The sequence below is a fragment of the Arachis hypogaea genome, chromosome 17, assembly GCF_003086295.3.
Source record: "Arachis hypogaea cultivar Tifrunner chromosome 17, arahy.Tifrunner.gnm2.J5K5, whole genome shotgun sequence".
Taxonomy (NCBI): Eukaryota; Viridiplantae; Streptophyta; class Magnoliopsida; order Fabales; family Fabaceae; genus Arachis; species Arachis hypogaea.
The window spans coordinates 130645695-130657798 of NC_092052.1; the positions used below are offsets into that span (position 1 = coordinate 130645695).

Consider the following 12104-nt stretch of genomic DNA (forward strand, 5'->3'; position numbering starts at 1 on the left):
ATTAATTCAAAAATTTAACATACACATCTATGTGGCACATACATATTTTTTTTATTTATAATGTGTGCAAAAACTACGTTAACAAAAAAAAAGTCAAATTTAAATTTTTCGTTAATGAGTTATGTCAGAAAATAGATAAAAAATTCTGTTATGTCTGACAGACAAAATGTTAGAAATTAATTTTTGTATTAATTTTTTTTAAAAACTAAATATATCTTTTTAAAATTTTGAGGATTGATTTGAGTAATTACTCTGTCATAAAATAGACTGAAAACTGATTTATCTATTAAAATATTTAAAAATATTTTTGTATATTTTTTTTAATTAAAATTTCCACTTTTAAAATTTTGAAAACAGATTTTAACTAATTACTCGTTAAACAGTATTACATTTGAGTATTTGACATTAACACGTTTACCATCAATGAATCTGCAAAATACTGTTCCCCACCCAATATAAAAAATAATTTGCGTAATAAAAGTGCTTCTTTCCGAAGAGAGAGTTAGTTAGCATTTCAAACCGAGACAGTTGGCTGAGGCCCATCTCAGACAACAAACCTAACCAAACGAAACTGCAATAATTAAGAAAAAAAAAATATGCAGAACAACGACAACAACAAAGAAGAAGCTGAACGTCTGATAGGAATCGCAGAGAAGCTTCTACAGAACCGCGACCTCAACGGCGCCAAAGACTTCGCCATCCTCGCCCAAGAAACCGAGCCCCTTCTAGAAACTTCCGACCAGATCCTTGCCATCGCCGACGTCCTCCTCATCTCCGACGCCACCACCACCGATAACACCCCGCAGTGGTACCAAATACTCCAAGTCGACGTGTTACACTCTCAAGACCTCCACGTCATCAGGTCCAACTACCGCAGGCTCGCCCTCCTCCTCCACCCTGACAAGAACCGCTTCCCCTTCGCCCAGCATGCATTCGCCCTCGTTTCCGACGCCTGGTCCGTCTTATCGGACCCGGCCCAAAAACTCGCCTACGATGCGAGTCTGAACCGGGCCCAGGGGAATGTTTCCGGTTCGGTTCAGCAGGAGAAGCTTCCGGTTCGGAGGGGGAGCGATCCTTATTCGGGGAACTTCTGGACGGCGTGTCCGTACTGTTACTTGATGTATGAATACCCTAGGGTTTACGAGGGGTGTTGCTTGAGGTGCCAAAACGACAATTGCGAGAGGTCGTTTCACGGTGCTGCGGTTACTGCTATGCCGCCGTTGGTGCCTGGTGAGGAGAAGTATTATTGCAATTGGGGCTTCTTTCCGATGGGTTTTGTCTTTGAGAGCTTGAAATCCAATGGAAATGCTGCGCCGCAAACGGTGGCTTCCGATTGCATGCAGCAACCGGTGCCAGTTGCGGTGGCGCCTGCGGCGGTTGATGTTTCGGGTAGTGTGGGTTCGCGGAAGCGAGGGAGGCCCCGGAGGATGGTTTGAGATGGTTAAAATGTTATGGTTTTAAGTTGCGGTTAGTTTCAGAAAACATTTTCTGTGTTCCTTTTTTCTTTTTTTGGATGAAAACCAATATGATTTTGTTCTATTCAGGGAACATGGAAATCTGAATGCAATGTGGAACATTTTGTTTGTTTGTTTGTTTTGTAGTAATTGTTCTTTCATTGGTTATAAATTAAAATGTAGCACTATTCTGTTCAAATCTGCTCCTACAGAAGCTGTTTAAACGTGAGTGTTTAGTGTTTACCATTTAGGAGTTTGTCATTCAGAATGAGTTTGAAAAGGGCCGTTAAAAATTTCTCTGTCTAGGTGGGTTTGGAAGCATTCTTAATGCTTGCATTTATATAACTTTTGACTTATTAATGTCAGTGTCTAGTTGAATGAGGCAACACTATTTGTAGTAACTACCAAAAGAATTCCCTTATAAGATATACATTCAACAAACCATAGACAATGGCTGTGCTTAAATCCCCAGAAAGCTAAGAAAGCTGCTCAAGTTGCTACAGTCATTGAAGCAAGGAATCACAAATCTTCAACTCTATTACCTTCTGAAACCAAAGATCAAAACTATAGGTGATAAGATATTCAATATGACTATCTAAATTTCCGGTTTAAACATTTTCAACTGGAGAACAATTTTGTTGATTAACCATAAATTTTAATGGTTGAATAAATCAAAGTACAAACTAAAAGTCTGGTTGGTTTGATATCGCATTTGACCTTAGGAAAACACAACTTTATGCTTCTATGAGAGTTTTTGATAGCTCATGGTACGATCTGGGAGTATCTCATAAGCAAAAATGCTTTCTTTGCTTTGATGATATACAGAAGGTTCTAACTGGGGGTGCAAATCCAGCAGTTATTTACATAAGGGGAATCAAGTACAAAGAATACAATGCACAATGCCAGCATAAAAATAACAGCTGCATCATTTTTGCACAGTTCAAGGAAAAAGGCTCTCTTATATGTTTAAAACAACACATCTAAACTCTGCTTATCCAGCTAATCACTCTGTTTAGCATTAGGAGACTATCCATCTAATCACTCTGCTTAGCATTAGGAGACTTCTTACAACCCTTGTGATCCTTAATTCCACGAGGTTCACATCCTTTCTGTTGGATAGCGAATTCTGGAGGCTCTGCAGCGATAGGTGGACTAATTTTGTCGTCTATTTCAAGTGTTCGTTTCGCTCCCAGCAAGGCAGCATCAAGAACAATATTCTCTTTCAAGGAAGGAATAGTTGATGATGATGAGCCACCAGATTTATCTTTTTCTTCACCTTTCTTTGATGGTGAAGAGGTAACAGAATTAGTAGCATCTCCTCTGCCTGACTTCTTGGAAGTCAACAAAAATTCCGGTGATGTCCTGTTTCCTGCACTTCCTGCTTTTTCCTTGGGCTGCATGGATTTGGATGTCTTCTGGACCGAATTGTCACGATCCATATTCTTGGTTTTGGATTCAGAAGGGTTAAATTTCTCGTTGCTGGAGTTTACACTGGATGTGGAGGTTGATGGCCCTGCAAAGTCGTCATCTACTTTTAAGTCAGATGTCAAGGTTTCCTCAAACTTGGTATCCTTCTCGTTTGTAATGTTCGAATGAATTGAAGGCTTAACATTGTAAGGTGAATCCTTTGATGAGAATGGACGGTTAGCCTTAGCTCTGGAACGAGTGAATAGGTTCTCATCAAATGGATCGGCTTCTGAATCAGTGACACTGTACATCTTCTGAATTGTGCGGATGGGGGTCGCTAGTCGAGCTCCATGATGATCGATAACTCTGAGAAGATCCAAGAGAATAGCCTCCTGTTTTTATTACAAAAATTGCTTGTCAGTTACCTAAGTAAGCCACTTATCCGTAACTGATACTAAATGCCCCTTATCAAGGAATACATAGAAGTAAAACTAATTGGAGACCATTACAGATGAGTTTTAAAGCATAACAGGGATTGAGAATACTATTACAATTGAGTTGAAAGAGCTGCATTACAAAACATCTATAGACATATGTTAAATTAGGTAAAAACTCCATGCAGTTGTCTTCATGTGAAGTTCGTAGTTGAAAACTATTAGATGATTTGATATGTTTGACTAAATTATCATCTAACGGTTTTTAACTGTCAACTTCACATGAAGACAAATTGCATGTGAGTCTCCACCATTAAACCATCATGCTTTATGCATCAACAGCTGCTATAATCAATCAAGACTCACCTTAACACGAAGGTACTCTTCGGAATGTGAAGTTTTAACAAAGCAAGATATTAATATCTGTAACAGAAAAAACCATGGCAGTTGAGAAATGAAAAAAAGGAGAAAATCGAGAACTTGTAATTAATTAGTAAGGCAGACAAAAAATAGATTTCTGCATATTCCAAAGTTACAATGAAAGAAATGCTAACTAATCAGATGCCTTAAACATCCAAATTACAAGAATAGATGTAAAAAGAACAGGAAGCCCAAGATACAATGAATAGAAACTTGATAAGTTGCTCAGAGCGTAACTGGTGTTCAATAAGCATTATGATACATGTATGATTGTGAAGCAGAATTTAGTAGTCTTCAGCAATATGAACCAGAGCTGCTTAATAGTCTGTCCCAAATTATTTAAGATAAAAATTTAAGTCTTCTTTACCTATATATGTCAATTTATATTTAGTTAAAAATTGAAACTGTTTCTTTTCTAACTTGGAGATCATTCACTTGAAAATTTGAAAAGGCATAGGAAAGCAGAGCTTTTCATCCTAAGCTTGAGCCTTGAGGGCATCTTGCCTTAGATTATGTTACAAGATGCATCTAAAGATAAGCCTTGAAAATGCCTTTAAAAGCATATATTGAAGATAAACAGAAGGAAAACATATGAGCCTGTTCCTTGTTAGAGCGATGCCAGCTTTACGAGTAACTTTTTTTTTTTTTTATATTGTTGCGGATAACAAGGTAAAATAAAAAGGCATACATTGAGAGAAATAGAAAGGAAGCATAAAGAAACATAGAAACACAGTTGATAATATACATCATGTACACTATAACAAAACATGTAGCGTTTACACAAGATCAAGTCAGTTTACATCCTCGTCATCCTACGTAGCTAATATTTACATGACACTCCCAGGGCCTGGCCCATATAAAAAGCCGCTAAACTGGCGCCCAGGCTAGCCTAACCACTACATAGCTCCTAGCTCTCGGGTGTACTAACACAAGTGAGAGACTAACTATCAAATAATGTCAGACTAGAGCGTCATCAAAAGAATGCCCCTTCTGCTGTCAAACTATCTCTACACGTGGCCGTTCGGAGAATCGCCATGAGGCTCGTCCATCTCCTCATCCTGCTCTATCTCTATCTCAGGATCCTCCTCCTCATCATCATCCGTAGCTACAACTATACCCTCAGATCCACCAGAAACACTGCTGTCACTATGTACAAAACCATTCGCGAGCACAGGTCCGTTCACGTATATAGGAGCTACCCCACCGTCTACGAGGATCCGGTACATCACAGTTACTTCATTATGGGTTTGGAGCCTCGTATTAGACGATATGCGTTACCTAATCAAGCTTTTCAACATCCTCTGTCTAGCCCGCATTTTGACCCCGATGCTCCTTACGATTTTCCCTTATCTTGGTTACATCCTGACGCACCTGGACATCCTTTTCCTGATGATCCCGGACACCCTATACCAGCTCAACCTTTGAATGAGGTGGAACCTGAGCCTATCATTCCTGATGTCCCCGAGTTAGCTGGTGACTACATACCTGTGATACCACCAGAGTGGGATTTTCCCCCTGAGCCGATCCCCGACTTTCCACAGCCTGATGAGCCGGCACTACCGGACGGTGGGGTAGCTCCTATATACGCGAACGGACCTGTGCTCGCGAATGGTTTTGTACAGTGACAGCAGTGTTTCTGGTGGATCTGAGGGTATAGTTGTAGCTGCGGATGATAAGGAAGAGGAGGATCCTGAGATAGAGATAGAGCAGGATGAGGAGATGGACGAGCCTCATGGCGATTCTCCGAACGGCCACGTGTAGAGATAGTTTGACAGCAGAAGGGGCATTCTTTTGATGACGCTCTAGTCTGACATTATCTGATAGTTAGTCTCTCACTTGTGTTAGTACACCCGAAAGCTAGGACCTATGTAGTGGTTAGGCTAGCCTGGGCGCCAGTTTAGCGGCTTTTTATATGGGCCAAGCCCTGGGAGTGATTGTGTATATATGAACTTATGAGCTCAATTTTTCAAAAAACAATGGGCACAAAAAAAGGGTACCTACCATAAGAGCCTGATTTTCTGGATTGATATCCTCCAGAAAAACCCTTCTATGCAATCTTTTCTGCTCTATTTGAGGATTTTTAGCCAAAACCTTGCGCATATCAGCTAGGATATTCTACATCAAAAAATTTAGTTAAGAGATTACCTTAGCTTTCACACAATGAGATAGCCAAAATAAAGTCCCTCAACAAGTTTTAAAGCAAGTAATCCAAGAGTGCTCACATTGATCTTGTTAACATCCAAGTGACTGATGGCAAGATGAGTCTTGATGCGCCAATGAGATTTCTTACTAAGATTCCTTACAATGTTTACACTCAACTTCTGGTTAGGAATATGTACTGCTTCACAATCAGCACCTCTAACAATTGTTGGTGACCACCAGCCTACATGCTATAAAAAATATGGAAATTGGAAAATTGAATATATAAGAAAACAAAATATCATTTATAATAAAAACTATTCTTACAGGGAAAATGTATGAATAAGAGATACCAACCTCAACTCTACCAGAAACCTCATCATCTTTAATCTTTGTTTTAATCCGCTCATTCACAACAAATGGTCGAGTTGTATGAATCATTATACTTGAAAGGAAGTTCATGAATATCTGAATGCATCACAGAAAGTGAAGTTAAAACAGCAGTAAACAAGAGAGACTTATTAAACTTAATATAAAGGATGATCCACAAAAAGCAAATGATAGGCTTAATGATTCTCATGAACAGTATTGGAGATCCTATACTGTACCTCACGACCTGCAAGCGAAAGCAATACTGTGCCCAAACCACCAGCAGTCAACCATTTCTGTGTGGAGAATCCCAGCAACTCCATGAACAGTGACACAGCAGCTACCCATATTGCAGTATATAAAGCTTTACCAGTAAAATCAATCCTCATCTGTCATTCACACAACTTTCAGTGAGATTTGTGTTTACGCTTGAGGAATGCCCTCAAGAGTTGACAAGATGAAACTGAGAAAAAATGCCCTACAAGGCTACAACACTGCTTTGTTTAGCCTGCATACTCAAAGTTATGTGTAAATCTTAGTCACATACAAATCTTCATTCACTAATAGTTGACTGCTTTGAAACTTCACTTGATAACACAACTAATTTAAAGCTTCAATTAAGTGATCTCAAAACAAAAAATAACTAATCATTATTGCAGCAAAATGTTATGTGGAGAATGGAATAATGATAAGGAGAAGAGAAAGAAACATACATTCCTTTCATCACTGGAGTCATTCATCTCCATACAACTTTTTTGTGCTTGCTTAATTAAGCTGAAAGAAGTAGTACGTGCATATTAGATTATAATTGAAACAACACACCAGATTCCAAATACATCATAGAAAGAACCAAAATAATTATTTTACAACTACAAGGCAACAATAAATAGGAATAATATTATTAAAAAATAACAAGATCAATCAAATAAAATGTGTAACCATTATCAAAATAAAATAGAATAGAATTATCTATGACAAGCAGATAGAACCCAGCATTTCTCTGTACTTCCTATTTTTCCTTCTATACTATCTTAAATGTTTTAAATTTGCATAATAGTTTGTGTTTTACTTCGAGTTCAGATAACAAGAAAGGAAAATGATAATTCTACACCTAGATAGGTGTTTCACTTTATACACCCAATCCACCACCATTGATTTGAATGTGAACCCCACATACTTTTCCTCCTTCTATCTTCTCCATACTTTAATTTAATTAATAGGGTAAAAATTGAACATCAATCAAGGTGTGCAACTATCATTACCAAACAAGAAAGAGAAGCTTGACTTACAAAAGGTACAATATAATAGTAACTTGGTTAATATAACAATAATTGTGGGACATAATTCTGAGAAATAACATCTACCTTGAAGAACAATAAGCAAATGTAAGGACTGTTGACAAGGATCTCACAAAACTCAGCAGCCGTTGCTTCACAGCCTGACTGGTTTCTGATGGTAAGACTAATGGATCTAAATCCCTGAAAGAGTTTATGATAGCATTAGAGTTCTTCAAGTTTCCAGTAGAAAAATACCTGTTGAACTATGAGATTACCTGCATATGAGCATAACCCCTGTCCATAGCAGCAAAGGTTGAAGATAAGATTTCATTAAATAACGCAAACTACTTTTCTTCCAACTTTTGTCAGTCTTCTGAAAACATGTCACTATGTCACCAAACAGGAAGTTAACTAATGCTGGCATTCGATTTAATTTAGACAAAGATTAGATGCTAACTTGCAGAAATAGAGTCCTGCTCAGGCGCAGAAGTGGCTCTAGACCCCAGACAGCAAAACCAATGATACCAAGGGCAGGGATGAATTGATGTACAAATTGTACAATGGGTTTTCCTGATATAGTGCACTGTGGCCTACATTAATTTGAAAATAAATTAATTAAAAACGTAAGTATGTCCACAGAGATTGTGTTCTGCAATAGATAGGTGATAAAGGAAGAGATGTGCTGAATTCAGCACTAGATAAAACTCTATGCAAGCAGCATGTGTATATAACTGTCATAATAAATGAACTTAGTATCAAAAGTTCAAGCTTTAATCAGGTATTCTTGGGGTTTGATCAATTACCCAATTCTACCCACTACTTCTCAAAGGGAACCATAGCTCAGTGGCATCAGATGCCCAACATAAATATCAAGTTCATAACATAATATGAAAGTGATGTTGCCATAAATAAACACATGGACATGTTTTCAATGAATTTGTCGAACTTTCTCTGAATTACTGGGAACAAAATAGAGGGGAACCTTGATAAAGAAATAGTAGCCAAATTCCTGAGTGGAGCCTCACACCCTCCAGCTGGTATTAGTGTGGACTGGCACACCGAAACACATCGTAAGGGCCTAAGTGGGACATGTACTCTGGATAGGATAAGTGCAGAAGAATCCCGCCTCTGTCAAACAAAGTTCATCATCAATTTAGTCCATGAACAAAAGAAGGCATACATCTAGTACAATAACCGTATAGAAGAAGTGACGCGAATGAGAGTATCTCAAACTGGAAGGCAACAGGAATTCAGAAAAATAAAACTACCAACAATATGCATACACAGGAGATTTCAAGAAGCAAAAGCAGTAGGGTCATACCAAACACTCTGGCGAATGATTGATATTTACAAAACACAATCGATCTGCACACATGGGCTTCTGTAAAGAAATAAATAAAACTCAGCATTGTAGATTAAAAGAAGGCAAACTCTTTAAGAAAACAAATCAAATCTAAATCAAATTAAATAATAACAACATACATGACAAAAACCGCAGCTTTCGATATTGCTGTGTAGCCTATGTGAACCCGAATAGGCCATTGTTGAATGGAACTGAAGCCCAAGGTGATGATGATGAAATGAGCACAACATCGTATAGTAACAGTTCCAAACTAGTTTATCCTTTCAATCTGAAAAACAGCTGTAACAGAAAAAAGGACAATTAGAACTGCATGAAAGAAAAAAAGTTGAACATAACCACCTTAGCAGACAAGAAAAATAGTTGTTTTATTTTTGCAAGGGAAGAAAAAAAGGGGGTAAAAATCCAAAGATCCATACTTTAGCAGTTTTATCAGCAATTAAAAGTCTAAAATAAGCTGAGATATTTTCAGGCCAAACAAATTACTCAAAAAAGAGAAAATTTGATAAAATAAATAAACATGAGTAAACCTAAGTTCATGAAACCATCGATTATAGAGAGAGAAGTGAAAATTGATATGCGAGTTAGTTACATACACCTGAGTGATGCAAACGAAGTATGATTCTGAGTTTGCGATATTCCAAGCTTTGAGGGAAGAAACAAAAGGAAAGGAAGAAGGAATATTCCTCAGAACTAAGTCCTCTTTGAGATTGAAGCTTAGCACGAAAGAACAAACACACACATTGGAATTGGAATTGAAAACGATGTCGGCGCACACGTTATCGTTTCTGGCTTTGGCTTCGCACAGCATGAAAATGAAAATAGCGATGACATGGCCTAAAGTGGGATCACAAATAAATTGTCTTGTTTTTTGGAGAATAATTCTCTATTTTCTTTTAAAAAAAATAAGTGTTTTATTATCATTTGTTTTTTTAAGTCAACCATATTTTACAACAAGAGTCAATAGCAAAGTTTCCAAGGATATAGGGTTGGGAAATGGATTCTCTCTATTTTTTTTTATGGGAGAGAATAAAATATAATTTCTCATTTTTAATTTTATAAGTGGGTCTAGAAATTAATAAGAGAGAATAATAAAATACAATCTTCATATATTTTTTATTTTTCAACCTAATCTTCACAAATTTCAATACAAATACATCTCTATCACATATTAGGTATGAACTTCTATCTATTTATGTTATTTTTTTTGCGTTAATTTTGTATTTTTTCAGTAGATCTATTATATTTGTTTTTCTCTGTTCTTTGAAATGGGAAGAGGTTGATATGGTTTATGAAAACCAATCATAAAAATTTTTTTGCATGAACATTAGTCCAAATTATAATAACATGTATATACATATGTAAATATAGATATATAATCATAAGAGTAGTTTATTTGAGATAAGTGTCCTATTTTTTGTGATCTGTAAAGGTGAGCCAATATATATAGGTGGGTAATGAACGTACCCAGTACTAACATTGGATTACATACAAATTTTATTATTGACTAATGAAAAATCTATTTATATTAGTACAGAGAATAAATCAAGTAAATATGTTAATTATTAGTCTCTAAAATTTGAGTTAGTATCAAAATAAAGTGTTAATTAATTCAATTAGAACTCCAAAATTTGATTCATGAATCATATTATCAGTTTATTGTTTCTTGTGTTTTTTTTTCAAGTAATGTTAATTAATTATTCTATGATTCTTTTGTTTTTATAATATATCTGGTTCCTGTGTTATTATTGGCCTACTAGAATAGAATAATATTGTATGTTTATTAGTCTTATTAATTGATAATAATATTTTATAAAGTTTATTATTATGTAACACATAACAACTATTTAGTTATACCTGACTTAAAATTTTATGATTTACTTTGTTTTCAATCTTTCAATTTTTGTATAAACTTATGGAATAATTTTTTGTTATCATATGATAAGTTTTGATGGATACAACAATGAATTTGATCACATCTGAAGAAAAAAATGATGGAAAAGAAATTGCACAATGGAACAAAAATCTAGTAGATATCTTTTGTGCTTTGTGTGTGAAAAGTATTGAAGCTGGTAGCAAACCGGGCACACATTTTGATACCAAAGGTTGGAAACAATTGATAGCTGAATTTACAAAAACTACGGGAAAAGAATATAATAGAAAACAATTGAGAAACAAATGGGATCAGTTGAAAGTAGATTGGAAGAATTGAAAGCAATTGAAAGGGAACGAGACTGGACTTGGATGGGATTCTGCTAAAAAGACAATTGATGCAAGTGAAGAGTGGTGGGCTAAAAAATTAGCGGTTAGTATTCTTAAGCTTAGTTTGGTAAGCATAGTAGCATACATATTGATATATATATATATATATATATAATTAGTACTAAGTATCAATATTTTATGTAGGTTATTCCAAAGGCTAAAAAATTTAGAAAAGAAGGGATTCATCCAGATTTTGAGGCAACATTGGATAGGATGTTTCAAAGAACAGCTGCAACAGGAGAAGATGCTTGGACTCCATCTTCCGGAATAGTTCCTTCTTCAATTGAGAAAGATACACAACTTGAAGATAGTGAGGATTCTGATATAGAGCCTGAGTCTAGTGTTATAAACATTAAAAGAAAAAGGGAAAATTTCACTAATGCTAATACTTACAAGAAAGCAAAAAAAGTTGGAGGTGCTCAGAAATTGTCACACCAAATTGATAGACTTTGTGAGGCTGTGGAACGTAGGAGCTCCAATAAAAATGATACTTTGGGACCTAGTATAACTCAAGCAATAGAAGAACTGGATGCTATACCGGATATAGATCCACTTGGACAAATTTATATGTTTGCAACTCGACTCTTCTTGGATAAAGATAAAAGAGAGTTGTTCGTTGCCTTAAAGCATAAAGAAGTCAAAGTTGCGTGGTTAATGAACGAAAAGAATGTCCAAGAGGAGAAGGAGAACAGTTTATTTACAAAGCTTTTTTAATATTTTTTTACATTCATTTTATAGACCATGAGTTATGTCTGCTATTTACATTCATTTGCTTGGATTTGTTTATTTTATTTGATCTTTTTTATTGCAAATAAAAATTACAAGACTTTCATTTCTTGATATATTATTCTATTTTTTTTAATCCTTGTGTTCTTTCTTTTAATATAGTTATTATACAGTGCATTGGAATATGGAAATTGATTATGATGAAGAGGAAGAGGAAGAATTTGATCGAGTTTTAACTTCCACAGTATGTTTAGTC

General features: G+C 35.9%; 2 protein-coding genes across 10 annotated transcripts; one reads left to right on the forward strand and one right to left on the reverse strand.

The window, feature by feature from the left end:
- The first annotated feature begins 377 nt into the window (after positions 1–377).
- Positions 378–1653, forward strand: LOC112762545 (uncharacterized). Its single transcript, XM_025808420.3, has one exon. It carries the CDS (start codon positions 597–599, stop codon positions 1434–1436), a length of 840 nt encoding a protein of 279 aa, XP_025664205.1. The 5' UTR covers positions 378–596; the 3' UTR covers positions 1437–1653.
- A 534-nt stretch (positions 1654–2187) lies between these two features.
- Positions 2188–9748, reverse strand: LOC112762543 (mechanosensitive ion channel protein 2, chloroplastic). 9 transcript variants are annotated; one of them, XM_025808412.3, is made up of 14 exons: positions 9457–9748; positions 8983–9142; positions 8822–8881; positions 8483–8628; positions 7958–8090; positions 7776–7873; positions 7588–7701; positions 6937–6997; positions 6463–6612; positions 6212–6322; positions 5938–6105; positions 5717–5830; positions 3662–3718; positions 2188–3253 (listed from the first exon to the last, which is right to left on the reverse strand). In XM_025808412.3, the coding sequence occupies exons 2-14, from the start codon at positions 9091–9093 to the stop codon at positions 2489–2491; spliced, it is 2088 nt and encodes a 695-aa protein (XP_025664197.1). In that variant the 5' UTR covers positions 9094–9142; positions 9457–9748; the 3' UTR covers positions 2188–2488. The 9 variants fall into 9 exon arrangements, with proteins under 9 accessions (XP_025664197.1, XP_025664198.1, XP_072079741.1 ...); XM_025808413.3 differs by having other exon boundaries at positions 7776–7870; positions 9457–9747; XM_072223640.1 differs by having other exon boundaries at positions 7776–7870; positions 8822–8878; positions 9457–9667.
- Positions 9749–12104: the final 2356 nt, after the last annotated feature.